The sequence below is a fragment of the Catharus ustulatus genome, chromosome Z, assembly GCF_009819885.2.
Source record: "Catharus ustulatus isolate bCatUst1 chromosome Z, bCatUst1.pri.v2, whole genome shotgun sequence".
Taxonomy (NCBI): Eukaryota; Metazoa; Chordata; class Aves; order Passeriformes; family Turdidae; genus Catharus; species Catharus ustulatus.
Window position 1 is genome coordinate 59,317,517 of NC_046262.2, and position 21,147 is coordinate 59,338,663.

Sequence of the window (21,147 nt, forward strand, 5' to 3'; positions counted from 1 at the left end):
AGCCCCCAGTCGAGCTGGAGCCCGCCCGGTCTCGGCGGTGGGGCAGCGGGGCCGAGCCGAGCAATTCTGTTACTAATTGGCAACTTTGTGAAAGTTGCGTACGGATCCTCACTGCTGCGAATGAAAGCGGGGCTTATAATCCAGTGCGGTTTATGTATGGACAAAGAACAAAATGTTGCTGACACACTGAAGTGCGGGTTATAATCGTGAAATTACTGTAATTAAATTTATGGCGCTGCTGTTACCAAGTGGTGGAGAACGGATGTCAGGATGATGTGTGAATGATCTCATTTTTGGGTATCCCAGTGATTCCCCATAATTGTTTGTTCAATTCCTTAGAGTGGGAGAGGGAGACTTGCTCATAGCCATGAAGATTTCAATACGTGCACACAAACTGGTAGCCTTGGTGTCAGTCATGATGGGCCGTGATCATGAATGGAACAAGAAAAGGAATTACTCCTTGACTTTGGGAGTCTGGGAGCTTCCTTTCCAATTTCAAAGCAGTAGTGGGTAGAGGCAGAGATAAATGCACCTGATATGACTCTGTACTGTAGATGAGACAGAGCATGGGAGGCTTAAAATGGTCTTTCCTTCAAAGAAATTAAATGTATGTATAAGACCAGTACTGACACGAAAAGAATTTCCTCATTCATTTCCTTGGGAAGTAATTTGAACACATTATCCTCATTTGTCCTTGAATCTAGTGTTTGCTCTGTATATAGAGATGAACACTTGTACAGAATGGGTTTTATATAGTTACACAGGATATAAGCTATCTATTTACATTTTACTCCTGGTTATTACATCTTTGCGTATTTGTGGTGTTTCCTTTTAGGATTCCAGAGACATCCACATGCAATGTAAAGTCTTTCACAGCTGTGAAGTTACTGGCTGATATGTTTACCATCACATGAGTCCTTCCACTAATGTAAATTGTCCTACCACCCATAAATCTAGGAATGCACCCTAAAATAAAATTACCTTGAAAAGCTATTGCCTAAGAAAAATTGATATCAGACACTAGAGCTTTGAATCTGAAGGCATATGATTCAGAATGGAAATGATGTGCTTTGTTCCATCCTCCTTCCACACAGATTGTGAATTATTCCTAGTGTCCGTCTCATAGCCTCACACTCCAGGCTGAGTGTCTGTGTCTCCATTGCTGTGGAGTTTAGTCTGGGCTGCATGATATTTTAAGGACTATGACAAGACCCAAGCTTCCCAATTAATATATCAGGAGTCAGAAGAGCTTGCATCTTGTGATTTTGTACAAAATCAAGGTATTTCAGAAGCATTAGAAGCTCAACCTCCTGGGTAAATAACAGGGTGAGGGTCAGTGGATAATGAAATACTGCTTGCTTGCTTACAGCTCTTCCGTACCTCGCTCTTTTGGGCCCCATACATAATAGTACTGTTCCTGGAGAAATAATACAGTGATTGTGTGGATTTCCTACTGCATTTGTAATTTTTTTTTGTTTTGATAACTTGTATACACATGGTCCCCTAGCAATGAGCGTGTTTGTACATAGATTAAATAAAAATAGTTAAGCCATTTGATAGAGAAAAATGGAAGAGTCTCATATCAGCTTTGCCTGAGCTGTTTTGGTTCTCTTTGTATTTACTTTGTAGGCTTACAAAAAAGATAAATACTGCAACTTTGGTAAGAAATACTTCGAGATTGAAGTGAAACTGACCTTGCAGTTATCCTGCGATTTAAGTATTAACCAATCCCCGTTTTGGATGTGCTAAACCATGTGCAGAACCTGCTGCTGCTGCGAGAGGAGTGGTTGACTGTACTTGCTGGAGAATTTGTTTGTTCTCCAAGGTGGGATTCAGTTCTGTCATATCAGCTGCAGAGACTGGTCAGCCCTGGCTCCTGGAATGTGATTAGCTGCAGCACACAGCCCGGCATGGCTGTCTCTGTGGCCGCTGGTCCATGAGCATGGTGTGTGGCCTGCTCTTGGCCCTGGTATTTCAAGATATTTTTTATTTTATTCAAGTGATGTTAGAAAACACAAATGCTGCAGGTTTCTATGTATTTAAAAATTTATTTGTCAGACCTTCCCTTTGTCTCTCACCAGTGGGAAGGAAATGGTAGTCCCTCTGCTTTCTACCTCTCTTTGCCTGGTTTAGGCTTGTCAGGAAGAGTGAATGGTTATGAGCTGAATGCATCTGAATGGGGAGTTAGGCAAATGGACTTCTCACTGGCAAAAGTCACAGTGGCATGAGTTCGTGGTTCTTCAGAGCATACAGTTGGTAAGCAGAAATGTTTTTTTATGGCTTAGTAAGCAAAATCCAAGCCCAGACACACCTCTGCAGACAAGAAATAATTCTGACCTTTCACGCTTCGGGTGCAAGAGGGCTATGGGAACACTGGCAAACAGAAACAAAAATGCTTGCAATTTAGCTAAGTACTTACACATGAATTTTGCACAGTGCAAAGTCTTTGCCAGGATATTTATATCAGGAAACCTTTCAAGACAATAGGTAGTTTACCAGCTCCTGCAGCAATGTAGACACATTGGATCTCAACACAAACACTGGATGTGAATGAAAATACATTGTGCACACAGGATTTGCTTTTACATATTGTGTTCTGCAGCTTAGCTGCAAAAAAAAATTACGTTTAAGACTGGGTTTCAGTCACTCAATAAGCCATGTTTCATTGATAAATACAAAGCAGTTGGGAAAGTGATGCAGGTTGAGAGATCAGATCTGGCAGGATGGGCATATTGGCTCTGGCACATGTGTCAGGACAGGCTTTGGCTGCAGTGGGAAGGGAATGTTGCCAGGTGGTTGCCAACACAAGCTTAGTTCCTGGTGGCCTTACCTGTGTTTGGACTACTGGGGATGCAGGTGCTTTACAGTATGCTAGGAATAGCAACAAACACTTGGATGTGAAAGCCTGTGGATGTTGACAGTCTAGCTTAATTGATGTACATGGGAAAGTATTGCTCATATTCTCTTAAATACAGGGTTCATCAAAGCAACTGCAGCCTCTGGATAAAAAGCAACCTACCCCACACTCCAGCACTGGTCCTGGCGTTGCCCTTTTCTCAACCTGGAGATAAAACTTCAGCTGATTTTAGTAAGGAGGTAATAGAAAAGCAGATCTTTATTTGAAGGCTTTCAGGGGCAGTTGTGGAAAAATGCCCACAAAAGCTCACCCTCTCAAGGATGAGTGCATTTTTATAGGTTTTAGGAAATTAGCATAATCGATAAAAACACCAATTAGGAGGACAAGTGGTGATGTACAGTATTTTCATGAATACAAGCCGCAGCAATTTGACAAAAATTTTGGTGGAAACCCAGAAGTGCAGCTAATGCTCGGGGGCGGCTAATATGTGAATAATTTTCTGACATTTACAACCCCAGACGTGCCAGCCAGGGCGCCGAGCCAAACACCTGCCAGTAAAAGCCGGCATTTCGCGATTGTTACAAAGTGTTACTCTGTTGCCCTGGCTCCCTGCAGGCAGCACGGGGGGCGGGGAGAGAGGCAGGAGAGCACTCTTCTTCCCTCCTCTACCGCAGCCTGGGGGAGAGACGGGGGGACCCCGCGCCGCCATTGCCGCAGTTCAGGGAGGAGGCGGGGGGCTCTGCCCTCCGCTGCGGTGGCGGGAGTAGGGGCTGCTCCGTGCCCGGCTGGCGCCGTGGCGGGAGCGGGGCTGGGGCGAGCGAACCCAGAGGCAGCGGCCAGCCCCGAGCAGCACCACTGAGCTGGGCCACCTGGCCCCGTCAGCAGCCCCTAGCGGGCCGAGCCTGCACAGCCTTAGTTGAGCCAGTAAACCCCCTACCCTGCCGTGGTTCTGTTACTATTTGGCAACTTTGTTGCACGCGGGTCCTCGCTGCGAACGACAGAGCGGTGTATATTCAGGTGTGGCTTATGTATGGACAAAGAACGAAATATTTGCCAACACCCAGAGATGCGGCTTATACTCAGTGCGGCTTGTATTCATGAATTTACTGTAAATTCCCCCCCAGGTCAAGCCCCTCCTCTGGAGCACCCCCTTGCACTAGCTGTGCTTTGTCCATGAGAGTGTATCTTCAAGAGTTGTTCTCACCTTGTTTCCCAGGCGGAACCAAGATAGCACAGGGCCCCAGGGCTTGGAGCTCTGGAATTTGTTTTGTCTTTCTTCCTGGGGAAAGGGCATTGAAAATTGCTGGGAAAACTAGCCCCTAGTACCATAGGCTACAGAGCTACAAATATATGTACGAAGAATACAGAAAACATAGAAAAGAAAAAGTCAAAAAGCAAACACTGGTGCTTCATGCATAATTTTGTCCTTTCCCCAAAGCAGCAGCATGGCCCCAGGCCACTTACACAGCTGCCTGGTTGTGACTGGCCAAATCCAGCCTTCTTTAACAAAAAAATTGGCCTTACCCAGACTGAGGGCATAGCTCAATCAAAGGCAATGGGGAAAAAAGTCACCTGGAAAGAGTTAGCCATTCAGTGTGGAGGCAGGGGGGAGGGCATACTGCTTTAATCTTTTTATAGTATAAAACATTTGTGACTGAATTAAAGCCCTACTGTTTGGACTGGATGATGTTATGTAATTCTCAGAAACGAGAGCAGCTGGCCACAGTACAGATACTTCCTAGCAAGTCCTGCAGTGCACAGAACATCATTTACCAAGGCTGTAAAAAAATACATTTATTAAGGAGCTTGGGAGTGATATTTGACATGCTGGCTTGGTTTTTAGCTGTCTGGATTTCGTTTACAGCTCCTCTGTTTAATTTTCCACTAAAATAAATAAATAAATTAAACCATCTTTGACCACTTTCCCTAACTGCTTTTTGGCATGCCTGTGGGTAAATCCAGTGCAGAAAGCCCAGGGGTATCGATGAGAATTTTGCTAACCTTGTAACTGCAATGTAGCTAAACAAGCAGGGTCAAAATCCACATTTAGGAGGATGTGAAGAAAGGCAGACAAGCAATGAAGTATTAGGAATCACCTGATGGTCAGAAATTTTCACTCTGAGGAAAATTGCAAATAAGACAAGGTTCTGAGCCCACCAAAAAATGTGAATTTTACAAACATTTACTACTAGTTCCTGCTCCTTCCTCTTCCTGCCTTTCACCCAATTCTTCCTGCCAGCTACACCACCACCACATTTACCATTTCTTCCTTGCCTTTGCCTCTTTTTTTCACTTGAGGAATTTGGAGGTGAGGGAGGAGGCAGAAAAATCATAGTTGTGGGGATTGTGTTCTGCCATTTAGATACAGGACAGATTTTGTTGCTCATGCAGTTGCCAAAATGGACTCTGAGCTCATCCTGGTGTTCTCACCCGGCTTTGCACAGGTGGATGGTGACACTGGCAGCACTTATGCAACCCATCCTGACTTTCCCACAGCACTCAAGTCTGACAGCAATGTTACTGTGTTGATCATCTACCCATAGATTAGGTGGTTGAGAAATAGCTGATGCTATTTTTTTAATACTGTTTCCCAAAGTGATTAAGAACCCTTTGGAAAATATGTCCCTGGATCCTGGACTGGCCAACCAGCCATGCTCCAAAACCTGTTGGAAGGTCAGGCCCTTGTCCCAGAAAATTTCTTGTTTAAAAAAAAAAAAAATATAATCCCCCCCTTCCCAGTTTATTCCAGTAATACCATCTACAGCTATGTACTTTAGATAGTTAAGTAAAATATTTGAAAGTATGCAAATATAAGTCCCTGAAATGTTAAAGAATTAAATCTCTAACATCATATGTGAAGGTCTTGAAAAATGCACATGATAGCTTTGGGGATAGAAGGAATCTCAATACTTCAAGAATCTGGAAACCAGTTTAATTCCTTATATGCCACATTTTGTTTAGCCATCCCTCCTTGCAGTACTTGGCACTAGAAACATGAATGTTTAGGAGCTGTTGCTGGATTTTTTTATCTCTGTATTTGGTTTTTTAGGATTTTAAGAATGGCCTGATGCTTTACCTTCCCTATGTTGGCAGACAACTGCTTACCCAGCAGTGTGCTGGGCTACTAAAGTGAGTGCAGTGATCAGCGCTGATGTTTGGACCCTGGGAAGAGGACTGCAGCTTCCTGACCTCCCCATAGGCACCATGCCAGGCATGAGCTGGGCAAGCCATAGTGCTTACTGTGGCTTTGCACCCTGCCTGTGCTATTGCCATTTTCAAAGTGTGCCTTTTTTCCTCCTGGCTGAAAGATCCTAGCAGATTTTGGGAGAGCAGCTAATACAGAGGAGGACATATGTGCCACTGTCCAGAATCAGCTAACGGGGTGCTGGTAATTTGTCACTTTGACATTAACTTAACTGGGCAGGATCTGAGCAGCAGAGCCAGGGAGCAGCATCAGGTGGGTAAGGGTCCCAGCAGCACACTGGGCAGCACAGGAAAAGCTCTAAGGGCAGTATTCTAACTCTGGAAGCTAATGTGCTGGCTTCAGCAGGAGCCGTGTGAATGCAACTGCTGCCAGAGGACAGGACCCAAAGTTTAGTATTTCTCCAAATGAAGTATAAAAATAATTATGAGCTTAGCCTGCAAAACTTGGGTCTAAATTCATAACCATCTGGTGTTAATGGCCTGAAGCGAAACTTCAGACAAAGGTTTCATTTTACTTATTCATGAGAAAAGCCTCTGGCCAGTCACTGCAGCTTTGCTTACTATTGATGGAGCTTCATACTTGCTGCCTCACTGAGGGGTAAGGGGGTGCAGAAGCCTGATGCTGCTCTGCTTTGACTTTAGGCAGGTGGTATCACCTCGAGCACATAGAAGAATTAAGAAGCTCGATATAATATTTATCCACTCACCATTTTCTCTTCACTGACATTAGACTTAATCTTCCTAAAAGTCCATGCCCAAGAGTTTATTGAATGACAAAAAGATTTCCATGCTGAAATTAACTCCTACTGCTACTTATCTATGAGCAAAAGCTGTTTTTAGACTCTTTGTCAAAACAAATCTGCAAATGAGCTCAGAACTGGGTGGAAGGGCTATATGGCAAGCATAAACTTTTTTTCAGTTCAACTGAAATTTTGCAGACAAAGCTTTCCCATCCCAAATAGTGGGGACAGATGCTCTAATTCTGAACAGGGCAAACAAAAGGTGACGACATGGTGAGGTATCTTGATAAGGAGAAACATACTGATAAAAGCGGCAAACAAGATCTCGGGCTTTTCTGACAACTCCAAGAGAAACTTCCCTGCTTATTAAAGTTTCTGATGGAGACTTTTAGACATTGCTGTGTGGTCCAGAAGGTGTTACTCACTAAGCATGAGAAATTTGAGTAAGAAATGGCAGTGCTATTGAGCCTGTTTCCGTACAGACATTCTGGCTTTTCCATTAAAAATTTTAGGTCAAAACTCAAATGTTCCAGGTGGGAAATTTCTCTTTGCTTTTCTTGAAGTGGTCCAAGTACAGCAGCTTGTGAAGACCATCAGGGTTGTGTTTCTGGATCAAAATAAGTTTTCAGCAAAAATACTTCAGTTGTTATTTCTGGACAACTGTCCCCCCTACCTTGCCGCTATTTTCTTTTGGTTGTAGCTGTTTGTTGTTGAGGGGGGGAGGGTGTGAAGAGAATGCTTGTTTTGCTTATCTGCAGTGCCCAGTAACCATATTTCCACTAAAGAAGCGAGAGCTGTAGAAATGAAAAGCCACTTTAAAAAGCTACTTTTCCACTGCAATTTCAGCTTCCTGAAGTTTTTGCCAGTCATTCTCTCATACCTTAATGCTTGATGTTAGACATTTTGCCCTTAGGGCAGCTTGTTGTGATCTGGAAAATGCCAGTGTTTGCAGCACTCTGTGGCAAATCTTAATCACTGCAATGAGACTGAGTTTATCTGACCCTTGACCTTCATGGCGCATGTCCATACTGGTGGTCCTTAATGGTTTGGAGAAAGTTTCACAGGAGGTCACCCTGGGCAGGGCAACATGGTAGCTTGGTGCTACTGAAGAGTTTGGTTTCTTGCACATTACCTCCTCTGAGACTTTGGAGTTGACACAGAAATTTCCAGAGGTAAGTTTTTGGTCTGTAAGGTGCAGAATGAATACTTTTTTTCTGAACACTTTGTTTCTCCTCCTCGTCTCTCTCCAAAGATTGCCAGTCACTGGGAAGCCTGTTCTATGCTCTGTTTTTATTCATGGAGCTGTGAGTTACATCAAGGCTCACCGGGGAGGGAGTACCCCCATGTCAGCACCAGCCTCAGCTTTGCATTATCATTCAAATAGCACCTTTGTCTTCTCTTACAGTGTTTGCCAGAATCCTGAAGGCTCCTGAATCTCAAAACATCACCTTTGGGTCCGTGGTGACTTTGCGGTGCACAGCGACCGGTCTTCCAGTCCCTACTGTCACCTGGCTGGAAAATGGGAAAGCTGTAAGTCCCTCTTTTTCCTGCTTTTGGCACTGGAGGGCTGCTATCAGCTGGAAGCACAACAAGGCTGGTAATCAGCACCAGTGGTTTCTGTTCCTTCCTGACTTAGGACCTTGTTTTTCAAACTGGTTGAGTTCAGCTCATCTTACTGCTGCAGTTTTCTCCTCTGAAAAAAACATTGTCCCCCTTCTGCAGGGTGTTGTATGACTTCATTTGTTAGGATCTGGAAAGCCCAAGATGAAGGGTGCTTTAGTCTCCTCCAACCTTCCTCCAAGCCAGAATTTCTAGGACTTTGCTGTGTATTTCTGCAGCTATTTTTCCTTTCCTTTTTTAATAATGTGGTAACAATAATAAGGCAAAAATTTGACGAAGTAACACAAACCAAGGAGTTCCATAATGCAAACTGTCTTGAGGTCAAATACCTGTGGAACAGCCTTATGAACATATATTTGAAGAGCATATATTATGAACAGCATATCTGAAGAAGAGAATAGACCTGAAATTTTCTAGACTGACCTAGGTGATATGAAATACATCACCAATTTATCCCTGGCCAGAAGCTTGCACTTAAGAAAGGCACGCCCTCTTCAGTGGCAGGCACCAAGGGATGCAAATCAGCTGCGTCTCATGGGAAAGATTCTGTGGTGTAATGACCCTGGCCATTTAATATGGGTGCTTGCTTTCAGTTTGCCTGGCTTTCATGCCTGTGTGTAGGCTGTTGCAATGCCTTCATTTCAGTGAACTGAAAACCTACTTGATTGCCTGTGTGTGGGACTGAGCAGGACACCACAGTCATGGCAGCTCTGCAGCCCAAGCCTGCCATGGGTTCCCTCTAGTCTTCATGTGCTTAAGGTGAACATGTTTTATACTCTCTTTGGTCTTTTGACTACTTTTTAAAGGATGTGAGCCCCAGGGTGTGATTCTGTGGAGGCAGGTGGAGTGTCAGCTGAGTGCAGGCTGGCAATTTGCCTTTGCTCTTCCTCGCTGACATCCTTCAACCCTGAATGCTTCTGAGCACAGGCTGACCCTGACCATTCCTGCGGACTTGCTTATCCAGAGGACCAATATAAATCCCCTTGGTCCTTACTTCAGGGGGCTATCACCATCCTGGTTTGTATATCCTCTTCCCATACATTAAAACACATTACTAAGACCCTATGGCCGCTCTGAAGGCTATCTTGCCTTTCTTGCCTCCTTGATACCGAACTGTGTCCTCCAGTCTGATCAGGGCTATTTTTCTATATTCCATCAATGTTGCTAGGCAGAGCAGCAAAGGGATCAGATCAGCCTTTGCTGAGACCCATGGGTGCTTGGTGGTTTCTGACAATATCTAGTTTGAGGCAACTGCAGATGTTTATTTAAGACTTGTTCCCCACTGGGAATGAAACTTTTTGCAGGAGTCTGGGGTGCCTGGCAAGAGCAGTATATTTCCAGAGCACAGACCTGTGCTTTGACGAGATCCTGATGGGTGGGTCCCACAGAGAGCTGAAGTGATACATGAGATGATGCTCAGCCCCTGTCTGGGTCACTGCCTGATTGGTCAGGTCTGCTCTGCCCCATTTCTGTCTGAAAGGCATAGACCAGTCTCAGGAGGGTAGTGCTCCAGACTGCTTCACTTTAAATATGGCAAGGAAACCTTAATGACAGCCCGTCTCTGGGAGAGTCAGCAGGATGCTGGTGGACTGGAGATGGTGAATTTAAGGGTGGGTTCTCAGCAATGGTGACTCATTTGAAGATGCAGCATGCCTGTGGCATTATGGTCTCTGAACATCGACCTGTAATTGTCCTGAGGCTCAAAGAATAGGAGTTTGCTGAGCTTACTAAGCTGCCTTCAAAGGAGAGGATGGAAACTCATCTGTGCAGCAGCTGCCTGGCCTACCTAAAAAGAAACACAATTCATTTTCCTCCTGCTAAGCACCAAAGGGCATCATGGACCTTATAATGTAGTTTTCCACATATCCAGGAATAAATGACCCAGGTGTGAAGATATGAAGTGGTCTCTAATATCCTGGTAGCTGAGTTGATATTTTGAAGACTAAAAAGAGAACTCCTGGAAACAAAGTCTCAGGAAATGTGCTTGAAAAGGAAAGGGAATCAATTAACACAAGGGAACATCTTGAAGTTTCCAGTAAAAAAAACAGCAGATGGCCAGTGTGAAAGTCCTAGGTCCACAGTCCTGTCTGTGATTTTCCACTGTAGATACTGCATACTGCTTGTACTGCTTGCAGTTATTTACCTGAGCAACCTCTTCCTCCTGCATCCCAAGCCAGAAGGAACAATCCCAGTTTTCTGTGCTCAGCAGGCACAGTGCAGCTCTGCTGAGGCCTGAGGAGCCAGCAGGGAGAGAAGACTGGGTTAGCACAAGCTGCTCATGGCAAGCAGCCACCTATCCCACCAAGATGCTGGAAGTCAGGGGTGGCCGTAGGAAATACCTCCTTCCTACTGAGAAGATCCCTGCGCCATTTTAGTGCTGAGTGATTTTTGGAGAGAAAAGGATTCTAAAACTAAATTTGAGCAACTCTGTAACAAAGGGATATCTGTGAAAAAACAGCCCCTGGGCTACCACCCTCTTGAACTGATTTCATGTTATAAGGCCAAAAACATCCCTGGTCCCTCCATTTGCATAGTGACTGACATACCTGGTACAGTACATATAAACTGTGCTGGTCTGATTATTTAGTGATTTATCCCAATGAACATTCTGTCACCACAGCTCCAAGCTGACTCTGAGTTGAGGCAAAACAAATATATTCTTTTTGGCATTTTCTCTTCATAGAGAATCCAATCCGCTTACAAGACATGTTACAACACTCATGAGTTCCTTCTTTTTCGATTATTGCTGTCAATACCTATGGGTATTTAATTTTACTGAAAAACCTCATTGAAAGCACATTTTTACCAACCTCCAGGGAGGTCAGATTGATATCTCTGTCTTAGTTACACATGTAGGTAGAAAGCTTTGCTGGGATGGATCCAGGGAAACAATCTGCAATATCCTGAGAGTCAGGTCACACCTCTGGGATCCACAAGGAACATACCTCACTTGACTTACGTTAGATGCTTTCTGTCAGTATGAAGGTTAGAGCAGGTAATGCTCCCCTCCTACTCCTTGTGCAAGACAGAGTGTGTATGTACCATGCTCTCCTGCTTTAATGCATGACATGTTGGCAGGAAAGACTTGATGGTAGATCAAGCCCAACTGGCCAAAATCAGCAGGTTTCAAGTTCATTTAACTGGGAATTACTGATCTGGGAAAAGAGCTGACTAAAGTCATCATATTTGCAACCCCTTTCATATTTCCAATTGCAAGATAAGAAAATCTACGTTATTATCTGCTGAAGTGTTGTAACCAGAGTGCTTTCTTTGCTCCTGACTGCTTTGAGAGTATGGCAGTGGTTATATTCATCCAGAATCAATGAATTCCAAATTATTTTCTTTTCTGCCTCTGTGTAGTGGATGTTCACAAAGTCATCTTGTGCCATTCCTTGCTAAGGCATGAAGAGGCAATCTTCTATAATAAGTCCTGTAGTAATTAACCAGCTCAATTACATAAATCAAATTATGATTATGACCCTCTTGAACTGAAACCTAATTGCAAAAGTATTGGAGAAGTGTGAAATAGGAGAGATCTTTTAACATTTGTTTTTGTGTGTGAGGTTGGCTGCTATGAAAGCACCAAAGTAACACCAGCAGCTTTAGCTCTCTGTCACTTTTGTCTTCTTGTCACATCTTCCTCTGCTAATTTAAATGTTTGCTCTGTCTCTTAGATTTTTCCTTGGTTTGCTTGTTTGCGTCTTTTTTGGAAATATTGCTACCCTGGGCTTTCACTCTTTCAGGTTTCTGCAGGGTCCATAGCAGAAAGTGTCAAGGACAGAGTGGTCGATTCCAGACTGCAGGTGTACGTCACCCGACCTGGCCTGTTCACTTGTCTTGCCACAAACAAGCACAGCAAAACTTTCGGAGCCGCAAAAGCTGCAGCAACCATCAGCATTTCAGGTATGCAGGGAAAGAAGAAGCTGTTAATTTTTTTAGCTTTTCCTGCTGGGGAAGAGGAAAGGGGTGTGGAGTACTCTGGAGGAAGAGGGGAAGCTTTGGAGAGATGATAGTGTCTAGAGGCCTAAATTTGAGTACAAGTACATCCTCCACCAGGCTATTTCCTCATATACTCTTACACTTTGGAGACGAGCATAGCTGTCATTTCCTGAGTGTTTGATGCTGTCTTGTACTTTGTGTCCCAGGAGCACACTTGGTAAGTTCATCCATGTGGAGGAAGCTGTGGTCATGACCCAGCATTGGTATCATCTAACGGCAAAGTGAAAATAGCTTCAAGCAGTTCAGCTTCACAAGGGGTTGGCATCCAGGAAGCAGGATGGTTGCTGTCAGAGTAGTACCCTGCCTTGCCTGGAGTTGTCTCTTCTCTCAGGGACATCTCCCAAATGTGAAAATGAATTCCCAAAGAAGAGAAATACCTGTCAGAGCTAACTAACAGCATAGAAAAAGGCAGCAGCATGTCCCATTCCTCTTTTGATAGGTAGGGGGATTTAGTCAGAGGAAAGAGCAATCTCACAGGACATGGGATTTAGTCAGAGGAAAGAGGAATCACACAGGACATGGGATGGTTGCCGGTCCTGCTTTTAACCTGGCAGGTACTTGTTCATCTCTCTGTGCCTTAGCTTCTGCTTTCTTGAGAAAATAATCATGTCCTTTAAAGAAAGGACATTAAAAGGAATAACAGGAAATTCTGCCCCACAAGGTACTTAGTACTTGGTGCTTTATTTCTCATCCCCACTTCTGCTTTTAGGCCAGACGAGTCTGTCTCCTACAACTGCAGTGGAACAGACAGGTACTGAGGGCTGGTGGAAATTGTACTCCTCCCAGCCATGTGTGCTCAGCAGGAGGAGAAGACTACCCTAGACCTGAACAGGAGCCTGCCTTGGCCTTGCCCCAGCTCACAAGGCTCCCAGGACCGAGGTGCCCTGGCCCTTGGCTGATGGCCAGTGCCTCCTCCCTGTGCTGGCACTGCCCAACTCCCTGTGACACTTCAAGCTGGGGCTACTGCTGTGTGCCTGTGCTCCATCTACAGCCCTGGCTTCTTCTACTTGTTACAGCTGCTGCCTGAAGTAATGGATAGCTATGTGGCTTAAACACAGGATGCTACCTGCTGATTACATAAGACCCAAAGGATCAGCATAAAACAGTTTATGGTGCAGAAGTCCACTTCATCTGGCACTGCCATCAACTACCCACTTCCTCCTCCTCATTCTTTCTCACTTTACAGTGTTCAGTGTTGGCCTACTTTTCTTCCCCACAAGAAGAAACAAAAAAAGGGACAGAATTTAGGTGCATTTTTTTTCATACAGCTTAACAGTTGTCAGACACTTTCCTAGCATGGAAATCTTGACTTATGCATCTCAGAGGGAACCGTGAAGTGTCACTGATGTCTTTTCCATTTCTTCTTTCTCCTGGTTCATCACAATTCCTGGATCTGGTGCCACTTGGCAGAATGGAGGTAAGAATGACTTTCTGTGGTTTTGTGGAGGCTGTTTCTGGGCTGGGGAGAAGAATGATGAACCAAGGGGGTTTAGTTAATTTGGCTTAAATGAAGAAGTAGGTTTTCTGCATGCCAGCTGTGCAGATGAGGTTCACCCAAAGGAATCACTGAGCTCCTTTACAGAGGCATAATTGGAGACTGAGCTTGGCTAGATAACAATGGCTTTGAGTCAAGCCAGCAGTCAGGGTGTTTGAAGTATGGTAGTGGGGAGAATGTTCTGAAGGAAATTCTGTTTGATTACAGTTTCCCTTGACCTTTTAAATTTTCATGGCAAAGCTTAACTGCAAGCGCAACTCCTGCCTGTTCATGGTTAATAACTGTACAGTAATTTCACAATTATAAGCCGCACCATTTTGACTAAAATTTTGGTCCGAACCCAAAGTGCGGCTTGTAATCAGGTGTGGCTTATATACGGACAAAGAACAAAAAGTTGCTGTTTTAGTTTGGAGGCAGGAGCTTCTCTTTGAAATGGAGAATGTAAACCCCCTCCCTCCAAATTATTATAATTTTGAAATCAAGGGGCTTTCAGGCAAAAATATGGGAATTAGGAGTAACAGTTCTTTCCTAGGGAAATTAAAATAGAAATACAATACTACAAAGAACAAACCCCAAGCCCTGACAAAGTCAGAGTACAACCTGACACCCTGTCAGGCAGGGTGTTGGTAGTAGTCCCATTAAACGGTGGCTGCGTCCTCCTTGCAGTGACAGATGTGATTCAGTTGAAGCAATGGTTCTGTAGAAGGTGCAGTTTCCCTCCAGAGGTGCAGTGGTGATGTAGAGAAAACCGGTTTTCCTCTGGAGTTCAGTGGAGAAAGGGGCTGCCTTAGTGTCCAGAAAATCTCTGTTTTTATCTTGGTAAGAAATGTTGGGCTCTTCCCCCTGGCTGGAGCAACTTCCAGTGGGATGAAGTAATTTTATCAGTCACCCAGTGGGACTCAATGGCCATTAGCAGAAAATGACTCCCTGTAGGAAGGATGGGTTTTGAAAAGATAAAGAACAATGCCCTGCCTGTTTTCAATGGATGGCCCATTAGCAGAATATCTCCCGTGAAGATAAGGATTACTGCCCCCACCCTCAACAGATGGTGATAGAATAGATACCTTTTATCACACTCTGCGTTGTAATGTGCGGCTTATTATCAGGTGCGGCTTATGTATGAACAAAGAATGAAAAGTTGCTGGCACCTGGAAGTGCGGCCTATACTCAGTGTGGCTTATAATAATGAAATTACTGTAATTTGGTTCGGTGCTCACCAGATTAGGGCAAGAGAAAGTTATATTTGTTCCAAGCAGAATTATGGATGAATAAAGCCACTTAGATGTGATGAAAAATAAACTTCTGCTTAGTAATTTTTTGTAAGACTGAACAATTTAGCTGGCTTTTCATCTTTAGAATTCTTCCATGTTTCTACATGCTGAACTGGCTGATCAGTCTGGAAGGAAAATGAGAGTGTTAGCCTGGGAGATGGGCTGGGAGCTTTTGGCCATTATAGAAAAGAACAGAGCCTGGGAAAGCCTAAGCAAATGGCTTTGCTACTCTGGTGACACAAACTCCCTGCAAAGGCTGTTGCCTCCATCACAGGAGCTTGCAAGATTGATTCAGGAAGCTTGTAAGTGATTAAGTGACCACCCAATGATGATGGCAGATTTATACCTCACACCTGCACACACGTAGGTATGACAAACCAAGTACTCAACCTATCTGTCCCATAGCTGCTCTTAACATTTGCTGCATAACGTTCCCTTTCTGTGACACCATTCAGAGAAACATGTTTTTTTTCTACTTCTCTATTGCAGCTTAGTCTCTATCTCCTTGCATATTTTAGAAAAGCAAGGAAACTTAATGTTCGCATTGTTAGGTCTTGGTCTGCATCTTCAGCCCCCCGAAGCCAGCAGCAGAGCTGCCCCATGCTGTCCCTGCTTTTGCGCCTGGGGCACAGGAAGGATTCAACTTTCAGATTAAGCACAATGGGAATCATCAGGAAAATGGAAAGACCATGATGCCTGCCATGCCAATAACAGTTCTATCAGGGTACTGGCACCAGTGCATTGTTTTGGGAAACCTGCTGTGTCCAGGGGAGATGTCATGGACTGTGAGACTAGTGCAGCATGCTGAGGGGCTCCTGTGCCACATGAAGGTGTGTCCATGGAGCCTGGGATGATGCAGTGTCAGAGCATCACTGCCATTTTAGTAAACCTCAAGGGATTGGCCTCTCTGTATTTTTTATCCAACGTGATGCAGAAAAAGAAATCAAAGAAAAAGTTCACATGGACCCTGAAACAGAGTAGCTAAAACAGGGCCAGGGAGTGTCATCTGCAGAGAACATCATCTGAAGAGCAGGAATGTGAGCATCCTGTGTAATCCCTTCTCCCTGTACCTCCAGATTTCTGAAGAAAAAACAACTAGAAACCCCAGAGTTAACAATGGGTGATTATTTGGACAGGGGAAAGAAATAAAAGGCAAAGATACAAATAGCTCTGTTGACTGCTCCAAATGGTTGGCATGTTGTGAATTGAACTCTCTGACCCCAGTTACACTGACCGAATGAGCAGTGGGGACAGCTGCACCCAGCCCTCCTCCCTGCCCTGATTTTGCCATTCCACACACACAGGGAGTCTGTTTTCCCAGCTTTGCCTCCTGAGGACACTGCATCCCGTGGGCTGCCTAGGCAGAGGGCACCTCCTCACCCACAGACCTTGCTGCTGTTGGGTGACCATGGCAGCTCCTGGAAGCGTGACTGACCTGTGCGTTTCCCTTACCCTACTGCTGCCTTTAGATGGGCACAGGGAAGAAGGGAAGAAGGGAGTGGGGGTAGATCTCCTTCCAGATGCAAATAACATGGGAAAGATAAATAAATGGCCCTCAAAGAAGATGACCCTACTGTGATTTTTATTGCCCCTGCATAGCTCTGTCTCCATGCTACGTGGCAGGACTTTGCAAAATGGGAGATGTGGTAAAGAGAGAAGATGTGCCTTGCAGAGAAACACCAGGAAGAAAAACAGAGACTTGTGCCTTCCTTGTCTTTGAGGCTCCCAGCTAAAGGCATAGAAGAGGGGCAAGGTCAGGAGTGGTGCAGGAGCTGAGGAAGGGCAGGCAGGAGGCTGGTGTGATCTTGTGAAAAATTCCAGTAGATGATGGGTTGAACTCACTTGTCTCCTGCTTTTCAAGTCTATCTTAAACTCTAACTCTTCTTAGACAGCAGAGTGAAAAATCCTGAAAAAATCACAGGACTGCCACAGGCAGCATGGCTGTTCCCTGCAAGGAAGCAGGAAAGTAAAATATTTTCCCATCAAAGGCTAGGGGCAGGGTCAGGGGCCATGCTAGGACATGGTTCTGTGTGATCACTCATTCTTTAGTCCACTTATAATGTCGACAACACTTGCTCAGAGCCTCATCCCAGGAGTTCACCTGGGCTGGCACTTCGCAGAAGTTTCATTCTTGGAGTGCATTAGCTGGTTTTAGTGGTTATAAACATCTAGCATCTCCTCTGCCCTCTGTTAGCCTTGTACATGCCACTTTATTCAGAAACAGGGCCATTGTGCTCATGCAGCTCATGCAGATCTGTGAGCTTACTGTGTGTGTGCTCTTGTCTTTGACAGCAAGCTGTACAAGGGTGACACAGGCTACTGCAGCACATACAGAGGTGAGGTGTGTAGCGCTATCTTGGCGAAGAATGCTCTTGTTTTCTTCAACTCCTCGTATGCTGACCCAGAGGAGACCCAAGAGCTACTTGTGCACACTGCCTGGACTGAACTGAAAATGGTGAGTTCATTCTGCCAACCGGCTGCTGAGTCTCTGCTGTGTAACTACATCTTCCAGGAGTGCAATCCCTCGGGAGCTGGGCCAGCTCCAAAACCAGTGTGCAGGTAAATGAAGAAAAACATGCTCATATTTCACTTTCATTTCATGGGGATGTGTATGCAGCAGGGGAGTGGTGAGGGACTGTCCAGGCTTGCAGTAGCAAGTGAAACTGAGTGAAGTTGGGCCCTCTAGGTTTGCACACATTTTCTCTTTGCTCCCTCTTCTGTACACACAGACTGATTCAGCTCTCACTGTGCTCATTGCTAGGGTATGGTCTGAATTTGAACTCCTGACCTCTACATTATATCAGGTGTTCAGAGGACAGTGCTGAGAAGTAGTATCCATTTGAATTACAGAAGTGGTTTCAGTAATTAGCATATTGTTAAGTCTTTCTAGGCCAATATGAATATTCTTTATTACTATACAGAGTAATTGCTTCTTTGGAATTTTGACCAAATGAGGCTTCAGAAGATGCAACAAATCTGGCCTATACCAATAGTTTAGCACTTCCTGCTTGACAAAAATGTGATAAAATTGATGAGACCAGAGGCACTGCCTGTGTAATTGTACCTAATAAACTGAAACTCCAATGTGGTTATTGTATCCTTCTATATGCAGAGAAATTGGGCTGACAGGGATCCTGAGGAGTCCAAAGCATCTCTTACTGTAGCTAATCTACTGTTGACAGGTATTTGTAAACGTATCTCAGTGACAGACGCTTCTCCTTCCCTTTGAAACCTCCTGAGCGGTCCTTCCCTCAGTGTTCCTTGTCCTCCCATCATGGTCATGGAGGCGACTTTTTTTCTTTCCTCTTTGCAGTGAAATTTTACATCTTTCCCATATTACCTGACTAGAATAAAACAGGTTTTCCCAAACACTGTACATAGCTTTTCCTCTTCTGCCAGTACAGGTTTTGTTATTTTTAACTATAATGGAATTATGATTGCTTGGTGTGCTTTGCAGAGGATGACCCAACACACACGTATATCAGGGTGAAGTTTTCTTTTTCCTGACATATTCAGCCCCTAAAAACTAGCAATTACCCATTTCACATTTTGACACCTGACATCCCTGCCTAAAGTGCACTGCTTTGTTCTTGTCTTCCTAGAAACATGTTTTAAAATACTATTCAGATCTGCATTTGTTGGAAGAGTAGCCACAATTCCAGTGTCTCAAATAAAATCTTTTCTACAGACATGGCAAGCACACTGCTTGCTGGACTTGGGCCAGATGTCTAGTTGCAATAATTTCTCCAGTTATATAGGGGCTTTTTAGGACAATTAGCAGCATGTTGTTTTCGTAATCAGGACCTTTTTTGTTGCTCCTCCTTTAATATCTCTAAAAAATAGGCATAGGGGAAAGCCACAGTGTGAATATTGACCATATATTTAGTTTTCTATTTGGGTACCTATGCTGCTTAGTATTCTACCATCGACACAGGGGTAGCATATATCTTACAAAAGAAGATTATGTGCAGATATCTGGAGAGAATCATGCAGCCAAGTACTATAGTTTGCGTTTTGCTGGCAGTCTCCTCCATGATCTTGCTGCCTTTTTTCAAGAACTGTGATAGTATTTATATCTCAGCCACACATGCACAACACATTAGTCAGCTAAAGGTTTTGCACATTGCTCTGCAAGGCATTTCAGTTAGATCTTGGCCTTGTTTCATTTACCCCTGCTCATGAGTAGCCCTGCAAGACCAGAACTCACAGTGATTTCACTGAAGACCTGTACTTCTGGGGCATTTCTAAAGCCAGTCAACACAGATATGCACTTGATCTTGATGCATCTGAGCTAACAGTTACAACATTTGCAAATATGTCTAAATGTTAATGGGCTTGCCTGGAACCATTTTTCCTCTAATCCATGAGTCAATGTTAGTTTTTATTAATTATCCCTCCCTCCTTTACCTCTCCACCTCATCTGATTTAATGCAGCTTTCTTAATAACAAAAGTCCTGGAATAGCATCCATCCCAATTCCTCAGAAAACATCAGCTGGACAGCAGTTCTTCCAGAGCCCAATATGCCTTTTGATAACTCAGACATCTAATATCTCCTTCTTAATGGCCGAGAGAGGTCTGGGGGCTCTTGAACACATCTCACATGGTCTTGGTTACTTTCCAACTCTCTTAACTACTTTTTACTGACAACTTTATAGCTTTCTGCAGAAGCTGGCTAGACTACACAAGTTTTTAGGTTAAATACTTCATGAATAAGAATTTAACTCTCAGAGTTGGGAGAGTTCTCTTAGTTTTTGAGGGACTTACTGCCCTCAATGTATGTCTATGTATCTTTATCTTATTTATTTTCTGCACCAATTTTTCTTTTTCCATGTTAGTTTTTAATATTCATTTGATTTGAAGGCTAGCTAGCAAGAATAACAACTGACAGGCAGAGAAAAGGTTTTATAAAAGTAATCAAGGGGGAAACAAAATAAAATGAAACAGAAGAAAACATAGGAAAAGTTCACTTAATGTACAGTAATTTCACGAATACAAGCCGCACCAATTTGACCAAAATTTTGGTGGAAACCCGGAAGTGCGGCCAATATTCCGGGGCGGCTAATACATTAACAAAATTCTAAAAGCTGCCAACACGGAAGTGAGAGCCCGCGGCAGCCCCAAGCCAAGCTGGAGCCCGGCCGGCCCTGGCAGAGGTGGGAAAGCCTGGCAGAGGCGGGGCCAGCAGTGTGGGGGGCGGGCGGCAGAGCCTGAGCCAGCAGGGCGGGGCAGGGGGGCGGCAGAGCCCGGGCCAGCAGGGTGGGGGAGCCTGGGAGAACTGGGGCTAGCAGTGCAGGGGAGCATGGCAGAAGCAGGAAGGCCGGCGGGTGGGGCTGCCTGGCAGCGGGGGAAGCCCAGCAGAATCGGGGCCAGCAGCGTGGGGGAGCCCGGCGGTGCGGGGGCCTGCAGTGCCGGTCAGGGCGAGGAAACGCGGCGGCGGTGCAGACGGGAGGGGGCGACCGGCGAGCCTGGCAGCGGCGGCGGCAGCCCTGCCGGCGGGGCGAGCGAGGCGCGGCGCGAGCGAGGCGCGGCGCGAGCGAACGTGGCGCGGGGCGAGCGGCGAGCCCGGCGGCGGCGGCGGCAGCCCTGCCAGCCGGGCGAGCGAACGCGGCAGCGGGGCGGTGCTGACGGGAGAGGGGGGCCAGCGAGCCCGGCGGCGGCGGCAGCACCACCCGGCCAGCCCCGCCGAGCCGTGGTGCTGAGCTGGGCCACCCGGCCCCGTCGGCAACCATGAGCGGGCCGAGCCTGCCTGGCCCCGCCCCGAGCCAGTAAAGCCCGCTATGCCGCGATCCTGTTACTAATTGGCCAATTTGTGAAAACTGCGCACGGATTCTCGCGACGAACAAAAGTGCGGCTAATATTCGGGGTGCGGCTTATCTATTGACAAAGACAGCAACATTGTCGAGGCACCGGGGGTGCGGCTTATAATCCGTGCGGCTTGTATTCGTGAAACTACTGTATAT

The 21,147-nt window shown here is 45.3% G+C and overlaps 1 protein-coding gene across 1 annotated transcript in view; it reads left to right on the forward strand.

Moving 5' to 3' along the window:
- Positions 1-21,147, forward strand: part of MUSK (muscle associated receptor tyrosine kinase) — a 58,236-nt gene that overhangs the window by 19,750 nt on the left and 17,339 nt on the right. The window contains exons 6-9 of the mRNA XM_033084872.1: positions 8,207-8,331; positions 12,165-12,324; positions 13,831-13,837; positions 17,479-17,745. Of these exons, the coding sequence (XP_032940763.1) occupies positions 8,207-8,331; positions 12,165-12,324; positions 13,831-13,837; positions 17,479-17,745 (559 nt within the window). The remainder of the gene's footprint in view (positions 1-8,206; positions 8,332-12,164; positions 12,325-13,830; positions 13,838-17,478; positions 17,746-21,147) is intronic.